The sequence below is a fragment of the Sphaerodactylus townsendi genome, linkage group LG12, assembly GCF_021028975.2.
Source record: "Sphaerodactylus townsendi isolate TG3544 linkage group LG12, MPM_Stown_v2.3, whole genome shotgun sequence".
In the NCBI taxonomy this organism is placed as follows: domain Eukaryota; kingdom Metazoa; phylum Chordata; class Lepidosauria; order Squamata; family Sphaerodactylidae; genus Sphaerodactylus; species Sphaerodactylus townsendi.
In genome coordinates this window covers 10,022,871-10,044,674 of record NC_059436.1, presented here as the reverse complement: position 1 = coordinate 10,044,674, position 21,804 = coordinate 10,022,871, and the positions used below count along the sequence as shown (strand labels likewise).

Sequence of the window (21,804 nt, the reverse complement as noted above, 5' to 3'; positions counted from 1 at the left end):
TCTGCCATATTAATTCCACGCGGGCCCCTCATCTCTGAATAAGAAATCTTTAACTGTCTTCCTCTCATAACAAGCAATTTCTGTGTAATGGCTTCTCTTTGTTTGCAATGATAGGCAGGTAGACAAGAGTGGGAAACGAAAGCGAGAATTTTCAATATGCGAGCAAAAAAGGAGCTTACTGTCTTCTTTCAGAGCCGAGCTTCTTTCAGCCTTCCGCACCCACCTGCAGATAAGATCTGGTTAACATGGGCATGTTTTGCACTTAAAGGGCACAACTGCATGCCAAATTTTCCCTGGAGATATCCCTAAGTTGCATGGAAAAGTATGCTCTGCAGGCTTACAAAGATGCATTTCAGATAGAGCCCTCTGGGCGGTATAAAAGTGGAATAAATAATAATAATAATAATAATAATAATAGAAAGGGGGCATATACTGCACCCTTTCACTGCACCCCCTGCACCCTTTCCTTGACTGAAATCAGCCCAAGTGGGCACAGGGGCTGGTGTTTGCATCACGGTGTACTGTGTATGTATTGATGAGCTCCATGAATGGAGCAAATAGCACTCCCTAGAGCTGTTTCCGCTTGGAAAAACCTGCAACACTATGCCAATCCAAAACCGGCATTCCGCAGGTGGGAGCTGAAAAGAACCTGTGATTCATGCCTGGCTGTTGCACAGAAACCTCTGGATGGCCACTGATGAAAACAAAATGCCGGATTAAATGGACATTTGGACCAATCCATCAGGTGTTTCTTCCATTCTTTGCTTGGTGGTGGAAAGTGTTGTTAAGGCACAACCAATCTCGTATGGTTTTTAAGGCTGAAGACATTCAGAGGTGCTTAGAAACCCTGGACTTGCTTGGAGGTCTCCCATCTAAAGACTAACCATTGTTGATCCTGCTTAGCAGACAGGATCTGATAGGATTAGTCTAGTCTGGACCATCAAGGTCAAAGCGTTTGTGTATATTTAAAGGTCTATCGAGTTGCTGCGGACCTACGGCAACCCAGTAGAGTTTTCAAGGCAAGAGACTAACAGAGGTGGTTTACTGCTTCTACATAGCAACCTTGATATTCTACTGCTTCTACATAGCAACCTTGATATTCCTTGGTGGCCTCCCATTTAGGTACTAGCTATGACCGACTCTTTAGCTTCCTAGATCTGATGAGGCAGGGCTAGCCAGATCAGGGCTCAGAGTCTTTACATAGGGTACCAAGTGGTTTTTCATGTAACCGAACGATTCTCTGATCTTCTTTCATAGAGAATATTCTGCATGTTCCATATTAACCGTGATGTGAAACCTCCTACCCATAATTTTGTCACTCTCTGAAATTCTTTCCATCCCTTTGGATCAGGCAGGTGATAGCTCAGATTAAAGGTCTATGTTGACACTTTCATTGCTACCTGCAGTTCTCAGGCAGTACATCTCCAGGTAATCAATTAATACTTGCCTGTAATTGACTTTTTAATTATGCGTTACTAAACAAGCTGACAGATATGAGTCCCATCACCTGCCGCTACGATGGCAGAACACAGGTAAATTGTCATCTGTCATGCAAGAGGCTTTTAAGATGCCGCAAAGATCAATTTTGGAGGGGGAGGAGGGGAGGAGACTCGACGGAAGCCTCACGGCCCTGGAGACATGAGAACTGCCTATCTGCTTGAGCAAGATTGAAAATGCTCCTGCATTCCTTCTGTTTGGGCCTAGTTGAGAAATGGCAGGAAGGAACACCATAAAAGCATGGTCTTCGCAAGAGAGGCCAAGAGGAAATGCAATGTCTGGAGAAATTATTAGGAATGGGAAAAGTATATTCTGGCTTAATGAGGTCAAGAAGGAGTGTTTCATTTACCTTTGTTGTGTATACCATCACTCTCCAATTCATAGCTGATTGTGAGAAAACAGTATTCAGGCATCCACCAAGAATTAGTACCATGTCAGATTAACTAGCACACGAGTGTTATCGAGGACGATTCGGCAGTTGCCCATTCACAGGCATTCACTGTGTTGGCTCCTACATTGTGGAGTGATCTACATGTCTTGAGGATATTAAGAAGTTCCCCTCTCTTCTGTCGTATTGTCTCAGAAGGGCATTCTGGTAGAAGTAGCAAAGTTGAAATGAGAGACAGTGTTGTATAGTAGATAACATGGTGGACTTGGACTCTGACTGAACCAGGTTTCAATCCCTACTTCTGCTGTGAAAGCCTGCTCGGTGACCTTGGGCCCATCGCAAACTCTTAGTCTGGCCTACCTCACGGGATTGTTGTTGTGAGAAAATGAAGGAGGGGAGAATGATGATCTAAGCTGTTTTGAGCTCCAACTGGATATAAAGCTGCATATAAATAAATAAATAAATGTGAAGCAACTGCAAATGTAGCTCAGGAGGTGACTTTAATTAGAAATAAAGTCTTTCACACATTGATTGTCTTGCTGTCTTAAACAGATATATTTATATGCATTCTGTTACGCTGCCCCCCTCAGTTCTACAATCCCACCCCAAACTGTATTGTTTTGTCTTACTAGTATCTTTGCTGTTAGTTTCAAATGTTACTGTATTTTGTAATCCACTTAACCAATTGACTGGAAGCGTTTTGTATCGTATTGTAATCCACCTTGGGTTCCAGTGGGAAAGGTAGACAATCAATGAAAATAATAAATGAAAATGCAATATGATAAAATAAAATTAATGGAAAGGAGCATGGGGCTCACAGGGGTTCACCGCTCAGATGTGTGGACTTTGCACAAGCAGCAGTTATATTCAGGATAGCCAGGAGTGGATTGTTCTGAAGAAGGACAAAGTGATTTGGTTTGCATGTTACATTCTTGCAGAGAAGGTGAAGATGCTGGTTTATTTTTAACAAAAAGAGGTATTGGGGTTTAGGCCAGTATGAGAACTGTGTAAGCCTACACCCTTAATGATAAAAGTATAGTAGGGACTGGATAGACTGTGTTGCTCTCTGCTGAATAAAACACACTCAGTACATGCTCAAAGGTGGCGAACCTTTGGCACTCCAGATGTTATGGACTACAATTCCCAGCATGGCCAATTGGGGCTGAGGGGAATTGTAGTCCATAACATCTGGAGTGCCAAAGGTTTGCCACCACTGTCATATAGACTAGTATTCAGCTCAGGTACTAAAAACAGGTTTCAGGGATTATCTCTAGTAAGCAAATATCATCCTGTCTGGCACCATTTTTCTGTATTCTTTGGAACAGGGTTTGGTTTCTTACAAGATGGAGAAACCCATATATTTCTGCAGAGTCGGTGCAGTATTATTAAATCCTGAATTGCATCTCTAGTAAGTACCTTCATATTGTGCCCATAGACAACTCAGAGTTAGTGTTCATATGCACATAAAAGCATGCCCAGTGTTATAATATTTTCTTTAGTAGTTTATGCAAATCAAGAGAAGTACAGCATTTGGTAACTGATGCCTGAATCCATGTTTGTTCATAGTACATCCATATAGAGATTCATCAGGCTCCTCCTGCATTCCTCTAACCCTCGGTTCTGAATCACAAAATGCTTTTCACCTGAAATGACTGTTGATTCAAAATGTATTTGGGTGTACTGCTGCTAATGAAGGAAATGGTATTTAATTGCAATGACAACAGTGCCCATGTTATACTGTTACTTTTCTGTTCTTTTTCATAAAGTAACATCAGATCGCATTCCACCCATCATTCGCCGAGGACCAACCAATCAAACCCTTGCTATAGATTCTACAGCGCAGCTGCAGTGTCATGTGACCGGAAACCCCCTACCCAGCATCCAGTGGCTAAAAGATGGACAAAGGATTGTGGGCAGTGACCCAAGAGTCAGTCTGTTAGACAATGGAACTCTACAGATTACAAACCTACAGGTATGTTGGTCTCCTTCCAATTCTAGACAGTGTGTGAAGTCAGAAAATGTTGTCTCTTGCAATGGCAAACCTGCTGTGTTCCTCTTTAATGCTAAAGTCCCCACCTCCCCACAGAAATGGCAAGTGGAAGAGATAGTGGGGCTGTGGCTTAGAGGTAGAACATCCGAAGGTCCCAGGTTCAGTCCCCACCATCTGCAGTTAACGGGATCAGGTGATGTGGAAGACCCCTAGAGAGCTGTTACCCAGCCTGTGTAGGCAATACCTGGACACAAATGGTCTGACTCTCTATAAGGCAGCTTTAAGTGTTCATTTGCTATCTTTGTATTTTACTTCTTGCTATGAAGGCTGATGGCTGTGAATTTGTGCCAGGGTGCTTGCTTAAAGAAGGCTGCAGACCTCAAAGCTGCATGGATTCAGTTGGGCTCAAAGCAGACAGATCTGGTACTAGATTTGTAGGATAGCTGCTGTGCAGGTGACTCTTAGCAGTATGATAAAGTTGACTGTTATGCATCCCCTTCCACCTCATATAGGCACAGAAGATGGGGTCTTTTGCTTAGGTCCAATGTGCTCAATTTAGTACATTTGCATATGATTCCCTTGTCTGTGACATGTAGACACTTTATCATGAAACTAGAGCAAAACAAAATGCAAACTCCCAGATTTAAGGAAATAAACGGAGGCAGAGGGTGGATTCCACATGTTACTTGAGTAACAGTGCAGCCTGGGGGGTGGAGGAGGGTAATTGTGGCATGGCTGGGGACAGCACAGCCAAGGCACAGAAGATACCTCTTCTAAATCATTCTCTCCAAACACACATCAATCTGATCAGAGAGTGCAAATTACTCTCCCACAGTTGTTTCAGCTCAGGCACATGGCTGAGTGGCTGTAGGGAAAGTGAGCTGGGACCAGAGAAATAAAGCATCAAAGAATGTGTAATGTGTAGTTTGGCCCTTACAATAGCAGCAGGCCAGTTCACATCCTCAACTGTTACGTAATGAAGTGGTTGGTTGTTGGTGTGTGTGTTTTTTCATTCCACCTAGTTTCTTGAACTAATTTTGAGAGGAGTTGAACATGTGTCCAGATCACAATTCATTCTCCATTCTCTCTAGTGAGAAAGCAGGCAGCGAGCACGTGAATTCCACAACATAGTTAGGAATTGAATAGCTTGCTTTCATAATTGCGGCAAATTGCTAAGTAATGAAATTACTTGATAAAAAGAGAGCCTGTAATTGCCTGATTCAGAACTGAATAGGAATTGTGAAACTCTTCTGAAAGCAGTCTAGAGAACAGCTTGGGCGGCTGTGTGCTTATTAAGAAATTAATGTTGTTAACTGGCAGTCGGTTTTTCCTTTGTGTGCGTTTTAGTGGCTACAAACAGCCGAGTGCCATTTTCTTACTTTTAACAAAGTAAATATTAATAAACAAAGAGCTGAGCACGCCAGCCAGATCGCAGCCCCTTTGCGACAGAGCCTAAAGACGTTTTGCAGTGAATTCCATTGTGGTCAAGGTTATACGTAATTTGCCAAGAAGAGCTTGATGGCAATTAACCCTCTGTGTGAGCGAGCCTCTCAAAGCCATTAGTTACCTTTCATGTTCTGCTCTTCCAATGACACATCTTCAGTCTTCATCCAAAGAATTAAGAAGCTGTCAGCATCTTGTTGTGGATGTCTTTTAAATAAAGCCACAATACCATTGCTGTTGTTTAAGGGTAATATGCAAATAATGACCACGTGTCTCCCAGAATGATGTGTGTTGACGTTGGCAAGAGATGCCTCCAATTTTAGAACCATCTCCTGATTGACCTGCACAAGGTCAGGTGAGCTGGCTGGACACCTCTGCTGAGCGCTCTGCTGCCTAAAAATATCACTTCTCATAAGTCTGACCCTGAGGTCTTTCTTCTTGTTCTTGGGCTATATTCCCCTTGAGGGGGTTAGCGCTGACATTTTCTTTGCCATATAGCTCGATTTGGGGCATTTTCAGGGGTAAGGTTGACAGCACACATGTCTTCAGCAATGCTGTCCATCCACCGTTTCTTTGGTCTTCCACGTGGGCGGTGGCCTCCAGGGTCAATGTTTAGGGCTGTTTTTGCGACAGAAGTCTCCTCCTATCGCATAATGTGCCTGTACCACTGGAGCTGGGTTTCCCTCATTTTCTTTGTTATTGGTATAATACCAAGTCTTTGTCCTATTTTGTCCTTGTAACATGATTGATGTTTGTCCTTGTAACATGATCGAAAAGAGTCAGGCCAAACATCCACCAGAGCATCTTCATTTCCACCACATGAAGAGTTTGTTCATGTTTCCAAGTTGTTGGCCAACATTCTGTTCCATCTAGGGCCGTGGTGGTGAACCTTTGGCACTCCAGATGTTATGGGCTACAATTCCCATCAGCCCCCGTCAGCATGGCCAATTGGCCATGCTGGCAGGGGCTGATGGGAATTGTAGTCTATAACATCTGGAGTGCCAAAGGTTCACCACCACTGATCTAGGGCCACAGGGAGGATAACTGTGATGTACACTTTTGCCCTCAGATGTTCAGGTATTCTTTAGTCACACAGGGTTCCTGTGGTTTGCTGCCACTGTGTCCCTCTATAAATTCCTATTTTGATTTCATGGCCATTTTCAGATCTAGTGGAGACTCCTTGTCAAAGACCTTGCTGTTCCCAACACCTCCAAGTCCCTGTTCTTTTATTCAGGGTTTCCTACCTTATCAAATCTGAGGCCTTTGGGGAAATTTTGAAAATAAGTTATCTCTTTACCATGACCGAATGGCTTCCTCGTGTCAGAGAGGAACGACTCACAAAATGACTTTCATGAAAACTCAGATCAATCTCAAAATATTGAGAGGTTTCATAAAATGTTGGGAGGCTCAAAGCTGTGTTCCTTCCTGTGAGGGATGCAGCTGTTTCCAAATGGAAAGTGAATCTTCCTGGGCTCTTCTGAACCACCTCCTACTCCCAGTAAACTGGAAGAAAGCCAGGATCAGCTCTGTGCTTTGGAGTTAGATTCTTCCAGGAAGAAATAAATGCTTTTAGGAAGAAATAAATGGGTGCCAGGAGGTCTTGGCACCCATGGGCATCACATTGGGGATGGCTGCACTACACCCATACCTATCACCTGTGTTCCTCCAACTCCACCATCCCCAGACTTCTTAAAATCTGCTCACTCATAAAATTCCATCTTTTGTTCCTTTCTGACCATTATGCCTGGAGCCCAGATCCCCTGCGCAATGGCACACATCCTTTGTGTCCTCTTCAAAAGCCTACCTGGTCCATGTTGACCTTGGTACCTCCCCCTTCCCGAAGCTTACACACCTGTAACAACAAGAATGCTAATTCTTCCCTATTTATTCCTACTTCCCTCTCCTCCTTGTAAGCAACTTGGGGCAGGGGACTGTCTTCTTCACTGTACAGTGCCAAGCTTATAGATGGTTCTGTACAAACAGCAGTGACATAGCTGAGAAATGGACTTAGATGAGAGTTACTTCGGTTCCAATTCCATTCGTCCACATCACCACAGCTCCAACCAGTTCAGGGAGGGAAAGAGCCCTGTGGCTGCTTTTCATAACTGTGCCCTTTCTTACCTAAAAAAGAGTGGCTGTGGTTATGAGGAATAGATAAGAGTACAAATGCGAAGATCCTTGCATGAGAAACACTGTAAATACTTTTCTAGGGTTGAAATTCCTTATGATTCTGACGCAAGGGGCTTGCAATAACCTCCAGGGATTTGCGTACATTGCAAGGCTTTACATGAACCGGGTAGGAGGAGCAACTACAATTTTTGGGAGTAAGAAACATAAATCGAGTTCATATTGTCATTTGCATCCAATATCTTGGCAACAGTTCGGTAAGGTAGGCCAAGATCTGTATTAGAAATGCAGAACTTGGTCTGAAAGACAGTCAGGCCTACCCAGGCTCATTTCCCCCCCTCTCCAAGCTCTTCTTGTTTTCCCTTTGTCAACTTGTCTACAAAAGTCACATTTCTTTGAAAACCTGGAACCTCTTTAACTCAGGGCATTGTGTATAATAAGTACTTGTCTAGCAACGCATTAGATTTGCATAATTTAACTCTAGGGATTTGAGTTTTCTTGGCGCATAAATTTTGGCCTGGGGAGTACAGAAGACTGAAGTTGCAGAGGAGAGGAGACCCTCCTGAGGCTGAGGATCTGAAGGGGAGGGGGGGCTTTGCCGGTTTAATCCGAGGCTCCCTCTGCAAACCTGATCACAGCGGGTCCAGCAGCCTGCCCCTTTTCTGCATCAGAACTGGATCCACCATCCGAGGGAATTAACATGGAGGTTATTCATGAATTACTTATCAAAACACAGAACTCACGCTAAACATTTGTTTAAAAATTGATGCCGGCAGTCAGCGGGGAGTGAAATATTTCACGTTGGTTTTGTGCCTTCATTGTGTCAGAGTCAGGAGGTTAATGCATCAGCCGGGTCCCAGTGCGCCTAATAGCATCATTTTATAGCAGTTGTGGCTCTTTGCCCAGGAAAAAATTGGAGCTGTCAGGTGGATTGGAGGACTAGTATGAGTTAATGGTCCCCAAGGATGGGCCGCCTCATCAGGCCACTCTGATTCATGGGGAAAAGTGGGGCAGCGGTTCCTGAGCTTCAGCTTAGAGCCCACCTGGTGGGGACATTAAAGCGATCTCCACCCTCCCCTACATAATGACCATCAGCATAGCAAACTGCAGGACAGCTGCCTGCCTTCAGCACAAGGGAGAGGTCCCTGCCAACATGCCTGCTTCCTCTTCCTGCTACAAGCCCCTCGGAGAGTGGACATTCTCCACAGAGCCTTGATGAGCCCTGGGCCCTTCCTACCCATTTGGCTAATTTTCACAAACAATAGATGATGTGAGAAATGTGTCTGAGCTATACCATTTTAGACTGCTCATGTGAATGAATACTACACTCATGCCAGTTCTTCCAGACATGAAAGATCTCTCCTTCCTAGAAAGGAGAGATCTGGTGCAGCTGTCTGTGCCGGGGTGTCCAACATGCACCCAGGGACTGGATACAGCCCCTTGAGAGGACTTGCCAGGCCCATGAGCTCACTGAGGAAACCTCCTTCCCTGTGCAGCAGGCTTGCCAGTCCCAATTTGATGTGGCAAGCCATCCCCCCTCCCAGTGCCAGTCTGGGCTGGCGAGCCCTCTGCAAACTCACCAGCTGAGACAGCCCTACCAGTGCCAACAACCGTGTGAGTGGCTACCCATTCATGTTTCAAAGGGTGGGTTCGCTAAAGCCCTTCTGAGAGCTAATGTGGCATATCCATTGATCAGAATATCAGATTAGGGCTGGGGGTCTTGGGTTCAGGTGCCTACCATATCATGAACCCAGAGGTGTAGCTTCAGAAAATTATGTTTGAGGCAAGCACTGACATTGCACCCACCCTTCCCCCCACCCCCAAATCCAGCTGCAGTCTTTTGGATAACTGTATGATAGAGTTCTAAGGCCCCTTCTGCACGCGCCAGAATGATGCACTTTCAATCCACTTTCACAAGTGTTTGCAAGTGGATTTTGCTATTCCACACAGCGGCAAAGTGCATTGAAAGTGGATTGAAAGCGCATTATTCTACATGTGCGGACGGGGCTTAAGTAGTACAGAGAAAGACTGGAGAAAGTAAAAGGGTTACATGAGCCAGTAAAAGATAAAGGATAAGGTCAAGGTCAGTGGTTCAAGGAGAGTAAAATATATATTTCATCAGTCAGGTAAAAATTCATGTTTCACCAACAGGCTTCTTCAGAGTTATCCGTAATATAATATGCAAAAACCATACTGAGTTCTCATAAATAGAGTTTAATGGTTATTTAGTTAAAATTATTGTAAATAAATGAAACATTGTGTTAAAAATCAAATTTAATTTGTACACTATACTATCAGCCAGGTGCAAAACTATTAAGTATAACCATTAGAATTATGATTACATGAAGGACAATGAGAGAGAGAGAGAAACTCCCCATTTGCCCCGGATGCTGGAACTAAAGCATGGAATATCCTTGGAGTAAATCGTGGCTTTCCCCTCCCAAGAAAATGATTTGTATAACAAACAGTCTAAACATGAGACATGAAAATAGAATCATAGAGATGGAAGGGACCATACATGCCATCTAGCCCAACCCCTTGCTTAATGCAAGATCAGGGGCTGATGGGAATTGTCGTCCATGAACATCTGGGGCACCAGAGTTGGACACCCCTGGCCTAAAGCATCCCTGTCAACTCCCAGAATTCCTTCCACCATTGTTAAAAATGAATGATATCCTCCTTTCTGCATGTTTCAGGTTTCGGACTCCGGACTATACGTTTGTGTTGCAACAAGCTCCACTGGTGAGACAACGTGGAATGGGTTTCTGGCAGTGCAAGGTCAGTAGCATTTCAGGAAGGGCAGCTGTTGGTACATGCCTGACCATAGGGTTTATAGGCCCTTGACCTCTTGGTTCTTGGGTCCTCTGCAACAGCAACCTTCTCTCCCCTTCACCACTCTTGAATCATTTTTCACACATGTGCATCCAAATTATGGCTATGCTGCTTAGCCCCATCAGTGCTGGTGGGTCTAAAAGAAGCATGAAGGAGTCCAGGCTGCTCACCCTCTTGGGCTCCTCCCAACAGAAGAAGGAGAGTTTGGTTTTATACCCCACTTTTTTCAGCTGTAAGGAGGCTCAAAGCAGCTGACCAACTCCTTCCCTTCTTCTCCCCACAACAGACACCTGGTGAGGTTAGTGGGGCTGAGAGAATTCAGAGAGAACTTGTGACTGGCCCAAGGTCATTCAGCAAGCTTCATGTGCAGGAGTGGGGAAACAAACCTGGTTTACCAGATTATAGTCCTCCACTCTTAACCACTATACCGCACTTGTGATATTCTTGGGGGTACTCTCATAGGAGGGGCACCCAGAGGAGGAAACGCAGCTATGTTCCTTTTGGCTTGACTGGTAGAACTGAGGGCAAAACAAGTGTGGAAGACTCAGTGTTTGTTGGCCTCCAGTGATCTTTCCAGCTGGAAATAAGAGATTATGCCCAAGGACCCCATGACATTGCAGGGTCACTGGGGCTATTTCTCCATGAAGGGTACCTGGAGGAGGTGGTGGCGGAACATGAGATCATCTTGCACTCTGCCCTCTCCACTGCCACCAGGCACTTTTTCACTTGAGAAGTGGGATATCAGCCCAACCCACCATCTTTGATTGGCAGAAAACTCTTGGTGGGGCAGTGGGCCTCGGCAGGTGCCCAGTCATGCCAGCCTTTGACGTTGGCTCAATATTAGACGGAAACTCATCGGCACATTTCTTACTTGCTTGCTTTTTTCTTCCTGTCCTTTCTTGAAGAGAGCTGTCATTTACAGCTCAACACTAAGCAGAGTTATGATTGTCTGCCATCACTGACTTCCATGAACTTGGAAGGCTCAACTCTGTTTAGGATTACACTGGGAGCCTCACAAGCACAACCACCCGCTAAGGTAGCTTAGGCTGAGGGACAGATGGCCACCCAGCACTGGTTAACAGCTTCGACTTGGCACGCAGAAGGTCCCAAGTTAAATCCATGGCTAAGGACTTTCCCCCACCCAGGACCCAAGAGAGCTCTTACCAGACAGATCAGAAACCACCAGGTTAGATCAACAAGAGCCTGCCTTTGTAAAAAGCAACTTCCAGTTTTCATCAAGGATTTTGATGCGAGTTTCCCATATCCAAATCTCTCAGCTTCTGCAGCTGGCAAGAATCATAGAAGAGGTTAAACGTTACCCTCTACCCTGTGGCTCTCCAGGCCTTTCCTAGCTTTTAGACATGCAAAATACTGAGCTGGAGCATCTGCCTTGGTAACCAAGGGTCATGTCTGCTGTTATTTTTTTTCCTATTTGCATCTCTCAGGACAGCACTTAAGCAGACCCAAGTATGCATTGCTATTCAGCAGAAAATCTATTCTCTGCCCAACATCTTTAGCTCCCTCACCAGTGGTTGGCCACCTAACCACAGTGGAGAGGATAGATTTCTGGCTGATTTGAGGACTGATGAAATCACAACTGGGTCTTCTGGCCTTAAAACCTGAGCTCACCTGGATCTCCGGGACATCAATTCCTGCTGCCCACAACAGCCGGAGCCTTTCTCGGGTTCCTATCTGAGAACGGCTCATTGAAAATGCAATAAGCCACATTCTGCTTTTTGGCCCGGCCAGCACATTCCTGCCATTCCTGCCTGGCCCAGGCGGTTAAATGTGAAACCACCTCAAGGAATAACATTGTTGACACAAAGATGTGGTGGTGAGCTCAGGCCTCCCGGACCCCACACAGGGTTTTACAGACTTTTCTTTTAAAATCAAGAACTCTCCTTTGGCCAAGATGGGTTTTGGCAAACAAACAGCTCAGTGAATGAGCAAACCCACAGTCCCCACAGATTTTGTGTTCATCCAAAGTATTTGGGACCAGAATTCATTTTTCAGACCAGTGGGTCACGGGGCCTAGACCAAGACAGGCCGGCCCTGGAGACTAATTCCTCCTCTTCTGATTAATAAAGGATCTTTTCTTCTGTCAGTTGTGGGTGTGGATCTTTCTTGATGATCTATTTATGACCTAATTATTTTTGAAGAGCTGCATCTTGTGACTTTCCGCAGGCAACTCTCAACATAGCTTTGAACTGCATACAAAGGAATAATGTAGCGCCAACAGGCCAGGTGGGTGGGAGGTCTAGGGTGTGCACCGGTGCGGGGGCGTGGTGGGGGCGCAGGGCGCACGAGGGGCCTAGGCACCATCCCCCCCTCACTCTGCCCCTGCTCACAACTGTCACCATCTCACCTTTTCCTTCGCTGTTTGTTTCTTTAGAAAACGGGGCTGACCTCCAGATGAAGGTCCCAGAGCCAAGCCTTCTCCCAGGACCGCCATCTGCTCCTCTAGTCATTGATGTCACTAAGAACAGTGTCGCTTTGATTTGGAAGCCAAACCCTGTGAGCGGAGGAGCTGCAGTCAGTTCTTACATCATTGAAGCATTCAGGTAACTCTTGGGTTGCAAGGAAGTTGTATTTCCAAGAGCAGAGGTGATTTGAGGGTGAAGAAAAACTGTCCAGTAGATACAATGTCAGATTATGGGGCAGAATGAGATGCTGTTTGCCTGGCTTTTTAATGTGGGCCACAGAAACGACGCCTCATTCTGCTGTTCAATTCAAGGCACCAGAAGTCATTTATCCTATAAATGAGCTTCTGGAGCCTGCCAATTTCTGAAGCAATTATTAGGTGGATGGTCCTTAGATAATCTTGTATGCTATCTCCCAAATTAGGCATTGCCTCCCAATAATAAATTTTCTTCTAGCGCTGCTGGATTTCCTGACTTGCTTACTTATATTTTTTAGGCAGTATATATCCTGTCTTTCCAGGGGTCTGTCTAGACAACTTTGTACTTTTTCCCAAATTGCCTTCGTTTGATACCAAGTACACTGAGTGTTGTAAATATGCACAAGCAGTGAGCCTGAATGTATTTAAAGAGAGAAAGGGAGAGAGACAAAAAGGAGGTAGAAAGTAAACCTTTGTGAAGGAGCCAGTCCTGCTGTGTCTTTGCAGCATTGACTTTCTCAATTATGACTCTCAAGTTGTCACTTTGTGTGTGTTGCAATTCCTGCTGAGGTCCTATCGAACAAAATGCAGAATGTGACTCCACTGTGCGTGTGATCCCAGTGTGGCTTGTGCAGTTCATTATATGCATCTTCAATCGATACATATTCTTCCAAACAAATCCAGAAGGATGTAGGGTTTCCGAAGCAATACTGTGTTGCTTTTTTTTTTATTCCATTAAGGGCAAAGGAGATATTGCCACCGTTAGAGGGTCCTCCACCTCCCCTCCCTTCTCAGCCTTTAAGTTACTTTGGTTCACTTGTACATGCAGATATACACATGCATTTCCTATAATGCACAGGTGTCAAACTCACGGCCCTCCAGATGTTATGGACTACAATTCCCATAATCCCCTGCCATCATCATGCTGGCAGGGGATTATGGGAATTGTAGTCCATAACATCTGGAGTGCCAAAGGTTCGCCACCACTGTTATAGAGGGACACAGTGGCGGCAAACCACAGGTACCCTAAAGAATACCTGAGTTTGACACCTATGCTATAATGGGTTCTGATATGTTGCTACCTATTGGATTGTGGAGCTAGAGTTGAACTCAACTACAGCCACATGGCACAAATTGCAGGCTTAAGCGCTGAGACTGTGTCAGGTAATGAGGAGAGCCGATCAACTGGAGCCAGAGGCATATCTAGGGAAAATGTGGCCCGGTGCAAAATCTGAATTTTCCGCATCCCCCACCCCACCCCCGGTATGGGTGGCTGCCCTCCCCCACCATGACCAAAACCGTTTTTTTGCACCAGATCTTGAAGTCAGTGTATGGACCCGGGGGGGGGGGAGGAGAAGGGGTGTGTGGGTGGTTTTCCACCCCCCACCTGACTAAATGGCCACAGCCCGGGGACATTTGACTCCATATGTCCCCCTAGGCGGGATGCCCTAGCAGTTTCCCTGCTTCAGTCCCTTCACTAATATTTTGTAGGAAAGAAACTGTTTACCCTGATAGGTTTCCTCTTTGAGTTAGTAGCTTGGAAGCTTGTATTTGTTGTGGATCATGATGTAGCAGGCTTAGAGCAGGGAAGAATCTCTGAGCATCTGGGAATACTCCCGTTTCAGGCAAGCTAGACCTGGGGCTATTCTGTTATCCTGGGATAGCAATTCTCATAAGAACATGGAACATATATAAGAACATATGAATCCCCTGTACTCATGAATCCCCTGTACTATCTGTAAACAGTGAATCAAAGATTGGAGTGCGTAAAGAGTCTGCAGTTAGCTCCCGAGTGTTTCATTGATTAAGCGGTCATATAAACAGTAGCAGTCGTCTTGCTTTTTGCAGGTAGAGATCACCGTCCCCTAGAGAATCACAGTGACCTATAAATGACCTGCTGATAGTCAGCGGTGTTGATGGTCTTGTTCATGATAGCCTGTTATCTGAAGAGGACAATTCCTGGATCTTGTTTGTGTAAAGACTGCTTTGGCGTTGCAGAGCACTGAATCCTTTTCTGCTTCATCAGCTCCAGTGAGTCTGTCTGGAGCAGGGTTTTGGAGGTCACGGGAGCAGATGCAAGCAGCTGAGTAAATGTTTTGCTGTCAGCACGTTCCTGGGTAGGAGGTCACCCCAGTGAATCCCTATTAAGCCCCTGTTTCTCATTCCCTGCTGACAGCAACGCCCCCGAACAGCCCATGCTCAGATGCTTCCTTTCGGCAGCTGCGTTGCTGAGGTGCCCCAAGAGCAAAGGCAAACACGGCTTTCTTGCATGGCTTAAGGACTCAGGCCAACCTACCTTGGAGCCATCTGCTTCAGAGCTGGAGACTTGTGCGGGGTTCAGGTGCTGGAGCATTTGGGTTAACAGTGAGAAGCTTTGCAAACATTGAGACCGTGAGGCTATGCTGTAAATCACTGGGCAAGCTGGCACTGTGCTTGTCTTTGTGCTTGGCTGCGCACACATCATGACAGAGGTGCAGAGTTAAAAAGGATGTTAACCTGCCTTGAGGGAAGGAAGGCAGCCCGTCAGACCTCGGAGCTAAGCAGAGCCAGCACTTGAACAGGGGACTGTGCGGAGGGAAGCAATGATCAAACGCCTCTGCTTCTCACTCTCCTTGAAAGCCCTTTGCCAGGGTTGCCATCAGTTGCAACTTGATGACACTTATGTTCATGAGAGCCAGTGTAGCATAGTGGTTAAGGTGTTAGACTAGGACCCGAGAAATCTAGGTTTGAATCCCCACTCATGCCATGGAAGCTTGCAGGGGGAGCTTGGGTCAGCCACACTCTCAGCCTGACCCTGGCTAGTATTTGAATGGGAGACCTCCAAGAAATACCATGATAACATGGAGGCAGGCAATGGCAAACCATCTCAGAATGTCTCTTGTCTTGAAAACCATAAGGGGTCACCATGAGTCAGTTGTGACTTGATGGCAAAAAACAACATCACATCAGTTTCTTTTAATGTATGTTCTGGCAATCTGGTGTATCTCAGACAACGTTCTCAAGTCTTCAGTGTCCTTGCAAAATATGTGCTGACATTATAGCATGGCTCAGTCCTCTGTTGCTTGCAGACCCATATCTTGCAAGAAGGGGCAGATTGGACCATCCCCACTCCTGCCCTAGCCCCACACGCTCTCCTGCAGACCACAGGAAACCCTGCATCCTGGAAGCAGCAATATTTCCTTTCTGGAATGAATAGACTCGACATGGGCCCAGCTTCCTGTTTACTTCCCTAGCTGAGCCTGTGGCAAAAAAAAAATGTCATCAATCAGGCAACCATTAGATTCTGGACCTTGAAAACTCTGAACAGCAATGCTGACAGCCCTTCCTGTCCTCTTGGCTCTCCCAAGATTTCCAGCGGTTAATTCCTAAAACAAGGAACCTAGTCAGAAACTGTACTTCTGACTGGAGCTGCTTCCACCCCTCGGCGGCTATTGCGTTCTCATTGCAGTTCAACAAATTTGCAACTGGATTTTCCCACATGGAGATGACTGTCCGGTTGCGAATGATTGTGACAGTGCAAGGGGACAATACCCAAGGCTCTGCATTTGCAAGACTGGAGATGCAGACTATACTTCGATGGCCCACAATACAGCATTCTGGGTGAATCTCTGCAATTCTGGATTCAATCCGAGCATAGACGGGAAGCGTCCTTAGGAAGTTGGGGTGCTTTATTTATTTGTCCTGGAGATCCAGGTGAGCTCAGGTTTTAAGGCCAGAAGTTGTGATTTCATAAGTCCTCAACTTGAGCTGTTGCCATCTCACCCTGCTCTCTTCAGGCTAATTTGTAACATGGGTGCTTTGCAATGCAGAAGGTCCCAGGTTGAATCTCTTGCATATGAACTAGCTGGGCTGCAAATGTTGTTTTGTTTTGTTTTTAACCTGTGCTGGAGAGTTGGGAGTGCCACTGCTGGTCCAAGCAGACCATACTGAGCTCAAAATCTGATTCTGGATAAGTGAGTTTCATGTGTTCAGGCAACTGTATCTGGGGTAGCCAGGTCCCTTGGACCCCTGGCAGGGGGTTGAGGGTAGGGTTGCCAGCTACAGTTTGGGGAATTTCTATAGAGATTTGGAGATGAAGTCTGGGAAGGACTGGGCCCTCAATGGGGTACAGTGCCTTTGAGTCTACCGTCAAAGCAGCTATTTTCTCCAGGGGAACTGATTTCGGTAGTCCAGAGATGAGCTGTAATTCCAGGAGATGCCCAAGTCCCTCCTGGCATCCCTACTGAAGCCCAAAGCCTTGAGCATCCATCTCATGCTGTTTCCTTCTGTCCTGTTCTGTTGCAGTCAGTCATCAGGGAGCACGTGGCAGACAGTGGCCAATAACGTAAAGGTGGAGAAGCACACAGTCAGTGGCCTGAACCCCAACACCATTTACCTCTTCCTCATACGGGCTGTTAATACGTATGGCCTGAGCGACCCCAGCCCTGTCTCGGAGCCGGTCCGTACGCAAGGTAAGGGCACTGGAGGTTTATACATTCGATCTGGGTTCAAATGACTTGGTAGTCCCCACTCTCCAGTTAATCATTTAGATATTTATACCCTGCTTTTCTCCCCAGTGGGGACCCAAAGTAGCTTACCATGTTGCCAGCAGCCTCCCTCCTTCCATTTCTTTTCAGCACAAGAACTACATTGTGAGGTAAGTTGGCCTGAGAGAAAGTGACTGGCCTAAACCCAACCCTCTGGCCACTACACTGCTTTGGCTCAGCATGGACAGCTGTGGAGACCCTGTCAATCTATGTCCAAAGTAACTGAAGGATATATTGAGGGATTTATATTCTCGTTAGGATAGAAGCAAGAGAAGCTTCTGTTGAGACACAGCATGGGGTATTGACTCGAGCCAGATGTAATGTTTTTTCCCCTGCCCTCTTGCAAGGCCGGATTGAGAAGCGACCTCTATCAAATAGAGTATGCCCCTTCTGTCCCACCATGGTGGAAACATTGGACCACATTTTATGTTGTTGCCCAAAATATAACCCACAGAGGGAAGCTTTATTATTACCGATAATGGGAAATGTGCCTTCCAAAATATCAATCCCAAAATTGCTAAACAGTAATGATCCTTCTACACTTGGGAGAATAGCCAATTATTTGCTGCAAGTCATGTCCTTAAGAGGTCTGTAAAATACGCAAGTATAAAATTATATTTAAATGAGAAATACTCTACACTTCTGGTACTCCTGGGTTATTGTAGAAGGTGTATACAAGGAGCTCGTCGTTATTTATTGTATTTTTATGGAAATTTAATTAATTTATAGTATTAATTAGTATATACCATTTATAGATCCTTGGGAAGGTTATACCTTTTTAGTAAATAGTCTGTGAATAACGAATGGCTAGAAATATCTTAATCCTGCCTTTTAAGTGTAGTTGTACTATATCTGTTCACAATTCCATGTACAATGGAATGGTCAAAAATTTTTAATCTATGTTATATTTTTATAAATGAAATGTGACTTTAGAATGTAAAACTACTCATAGACGGCATGTACAACTCTTTTAAATTTAATAACAGTTTATATTCACGTTTGTATAGTTTATGCCAATAAAGGTCTATTGTGATTGTGAGACACAGCATGGTATAGTGGTTAAGAGAAGGAGAACTCTGGAGAACATGAGCAACAGACTCTTATCTGGTGAACCAGGCTTCTTTCCCCACTCCTTCACATGAAGCCTGCTGGGTGACCTCTCTCCGAACTCTCTCAGCCCCATCTACCTCACAAGGTGTCTATTGTGGGGAGAAGAAGGAAAGGAGTTTGTAGGCCACTTTGAGGCTCCTTGCAGGAGAGAAAGGCAGGGTATAAATCCAAACTCTTTTTCTTCTTGATGGGCCCATGGGGTTGTGTCCTTTGTCATTGTGCATCTGAACTACCTAAGCCTTGTACTGAAACATTTCAGTGTTTAAGATGTTTAGTTTGCTCTTAGGGCGAAAAAAGCTTCTAGCTCCTACAACTACAAAACTCAGAGCACATGGGCAGTGAAGGATGAAATCCAAGATCAAGGGTATCCACTGCATGTACAAACAAGTGACTGCAACCAAAAAAATAGCTCTTTTTTGCTTTGTTTTACTTTTTGAAAAACAGCTTTTGGGGAGTACTGCCAGCAATCGATGGGAAACCGTGCGGGGGGAGGGGGGGACTTAACCCTTCCCATGTCAATTGTTTTCCTACTCTAAATTCCCTCCTGAAAAGATTCCCAAACTAGGTTTGGCACTTTGGATAGTAGAGCCTGTTAAGGAGGCCATTTAGAGCGGAGAAGTGGGGGTGGGGAAGGGTTCAGTACTCCCCCCAGCCTGCCTTTTTGCAGTCTCTGCCGCTAGATCACTCACGCCCTCCAGAGTGGTTTTTAAAACCAATCAGGGCTGTTGATCTTCAATTCTATGTTTTCTTAAAATGTGGGGAAAGGCCCACAGAAAATGGTATCTCCACAGGGCCCAATCATGGGATGATCGAGAGTGGAGTAAATGGTTACATTTTACTCCAGTCTATGGGGAGGGGGATAGCCTGGTTGCAAACCGATTACCAAGACTATGGCCTTGTCTGATCTATTACCAATAAAATAGATTTTTTTCCCTTTCATGGCTCAGGAGTTTTTATGTGCAGGTTACAATCATGGGAATGAAGAGGTCATATTGCAAGATTGTATGAGCCTCAGACAAACGATGCAGGGTGTAGATCTGAGTAGAGTTACTTAAATACTGGTCCTCTTCAAAGTAGCTCAGGATAGTTCCTCCCTCCCATTTGTCATTATGCCAACTAGGCAGGGCCGTCTTAACGCATGGGCACGCCGGGCCGAAGCATAGGGGCCCCATGCTAATCCATGCATGTTGTGACTTTCTGTCAACGAATAAATAAATACTACACTAAACAATAAATATTTGTTATTGGAAAATGCATATTTAGCATGTGTTTTACTAAAGATATTGAACAATGTTAACCTTACTTTTTAGGATAACAAGTGGAGCATTGGCATTTGCCTCTGAGTTAGGATCGTGGTCATCTCTGCAACAGCATGTATGTGCATGTATCTCATGCACTGCATAACATAAAAGCACATACATTAACATCACTTCAAAGAATATGCATTAACATCACTTGGGCAGTGAATAGCAACCATAATGGTTATATTTGTATGCCATCGGTTATTAGGAACACTTGTAGGGTAAGCTTGTAGTAGTTATTCAAGATTACAAATGTATTGACCATTTACATTTTTATTCCTGGGGGTGGTTGTATAGGTAAGGGCCCAAGTGCATTGCTTTGCCTGGGGGGCCTATACTGCTGTTAAGATGGACCCCTGCAACTAGGCAGAGTCAGTTAGACTGAGAAATAAGAGCATCCCGTGACCTTCATGGCAGAAACTGAACTCACATTGTGAGTGTGCCGAGAGCCAGCACAGAGTAGTGGTTAAGAACAGGTGAATTCTGATCTGGAGAACCGGGTTTGATTCCCCACTCCTCCGCCTGAGTGGCAGAGGCTTATCTGGTGAACCAGATGTGTTTCCGCACTCCTGCATTCCTGCTGGGTGACCTTGGGCTAGTCAAAGTTCTCTCAGGACTCAGCCCCACCTACCTCACAAGGGGTCTGTTGTGGGGAGAGGAAGAGAAAGGAGCTTATAAGCCACCTTGAGTCTCCCTACAGGAGAGAAGTCCAAACTCCTCTTCCTTCTCCTCGTCTCCTTCTTCTTTGCCAAACGCTGGCTCTCAGCATCATTCCTTCCTATGCCCCTCCCTTATGCTCACCTTTCCCCTACTGCTTTATTCACTGGGCTCTCTGTACAGCCTGGCTACCTGCCCGATCATTCCCATATAACCAGAATTAAGATTGGGGTTGCTTCCAGTGCTGCAAGTCCAACCCTTCCTTTAACTCCACCTCTGTCTGCCAAAGAGAGTGATGGAAAAGCAACCTTTTGCTCAGTCTTATCTGGTTTGGCAGATGTGAGTCCCACCCGGCAGGGAGTCGATCACAGGCAGGTGCAAAAGGAACTCGGCGAGGTTGTGGTTCAGCTGCAGGAGCCTGTCATTCTCACGTCTACAACCATCCAAGTCACCTGGACTGTGAGTACCTTCAGGGTCCCTAATCGTTCTCCCAAACAGCATGCTGGGGGTAACCAGCGGGTGGCTTGCTGGATGTGTTAGGCACCAAAAATGCAGTCAAATTTGCAGCGGAGAGCTCCTCTAGGGAGGCAGGAATTTGTGGTTGGTTGGGCAATGAAAAATGTACTGCAGGAAGTTTGGAGGCAAAGAGAAGGAACAGATGGGTGAGTAGTCAGGAAGCTGGACCCATGCAGTCTAAGGCAGTGGGTTTCGCGTCCAAGCGTTCATGGTTGCATCTTCCTCTCACTCAGGTGGACCGCCAGGCTCAGTTCATCCAAGGCTACCGAGTGATGTACCGACCCAAGAACAGTGCCTGGCTGGTGCAAGATGTCAAGTCACCCGCTGAACGAAGCACTGTCCTAATAGAGCTGCACAAGGGGCAGGAATATGAGATCAAACTCCGCCCATATTTTGATGAGTTCCAGGGCATGGACAGTGAAGTGCTGCTAGTGCGCACGCCAGAAGAAGGTATGCACAAAGCAGGAAGGGAGCGCCGGCCAACGAAAAAGTCAGGAATAAATTGTGCCATGTAGCCAGCTCAGTCCTTATGTTCTTTAGTTATTCTAAAGGCATAGAAGGCAAGGATGGAGAGCATCAACAAGCAAAACTCCTGCATTTTGTTCCTGTTTTTCAGCCGTTTAATATGTTCACACTGCAAATGAAAACTAGTTTCAAACTTTGTCGAAGTGCCATGGTTAGGGTTGCCAACTCAGGGTTCGGAAATTTCTGGAGATTCATGGGGTGGGGCCTGGGAGACCAGGGTTTGGGAAGGGGAAGGACCATAGCAAGCTATAATGGCAGAGTCCACCCTCCAAAGT

The 21,804-nt window shown here is 45.6% G+C and overlaps 1 protein-coding gene across 14 annotated transcripts in view; it reads left to right on the top strand.

Moving 5' to 3' along the window:
- ROBO3 (roundabout guidance receptor 3) overlaps positions 1-21,804 on the top strand; it is a 308,273-nt gene that overhangs the window by 270,586 nt on the left and 15,883 nt on the right. For all 14 annotated transcript variants that reach the window (XM_048512415.1, XM_048512419.1, XM_048512417.1 and 11 more), the window contains 6 exons: positions 3,652-3,857; positions 10,142-10,223; positions 12,670-12,838; positions 17,179-17,345; positions 20,826-20,947; positions 21,238-21,454. In XM_048512415.1, the coding sequence (XP_048368372.1) occupies positions 3,652-3,857; positions 10,142-10,223; positions 12,670-12,838; positions 17,179-17,345; positions 20,826-20,947; positions 21,238-21,454 (963 nt within the window). The remainder of the gene's footprint in view (positions 1-3,651; positions 3,858-10,141; positions 10,224-12,669; positions 12,839-17,178; positions 17,346-20,825; positions 20,948-21,237; positions 21,455-21,804) is intronic.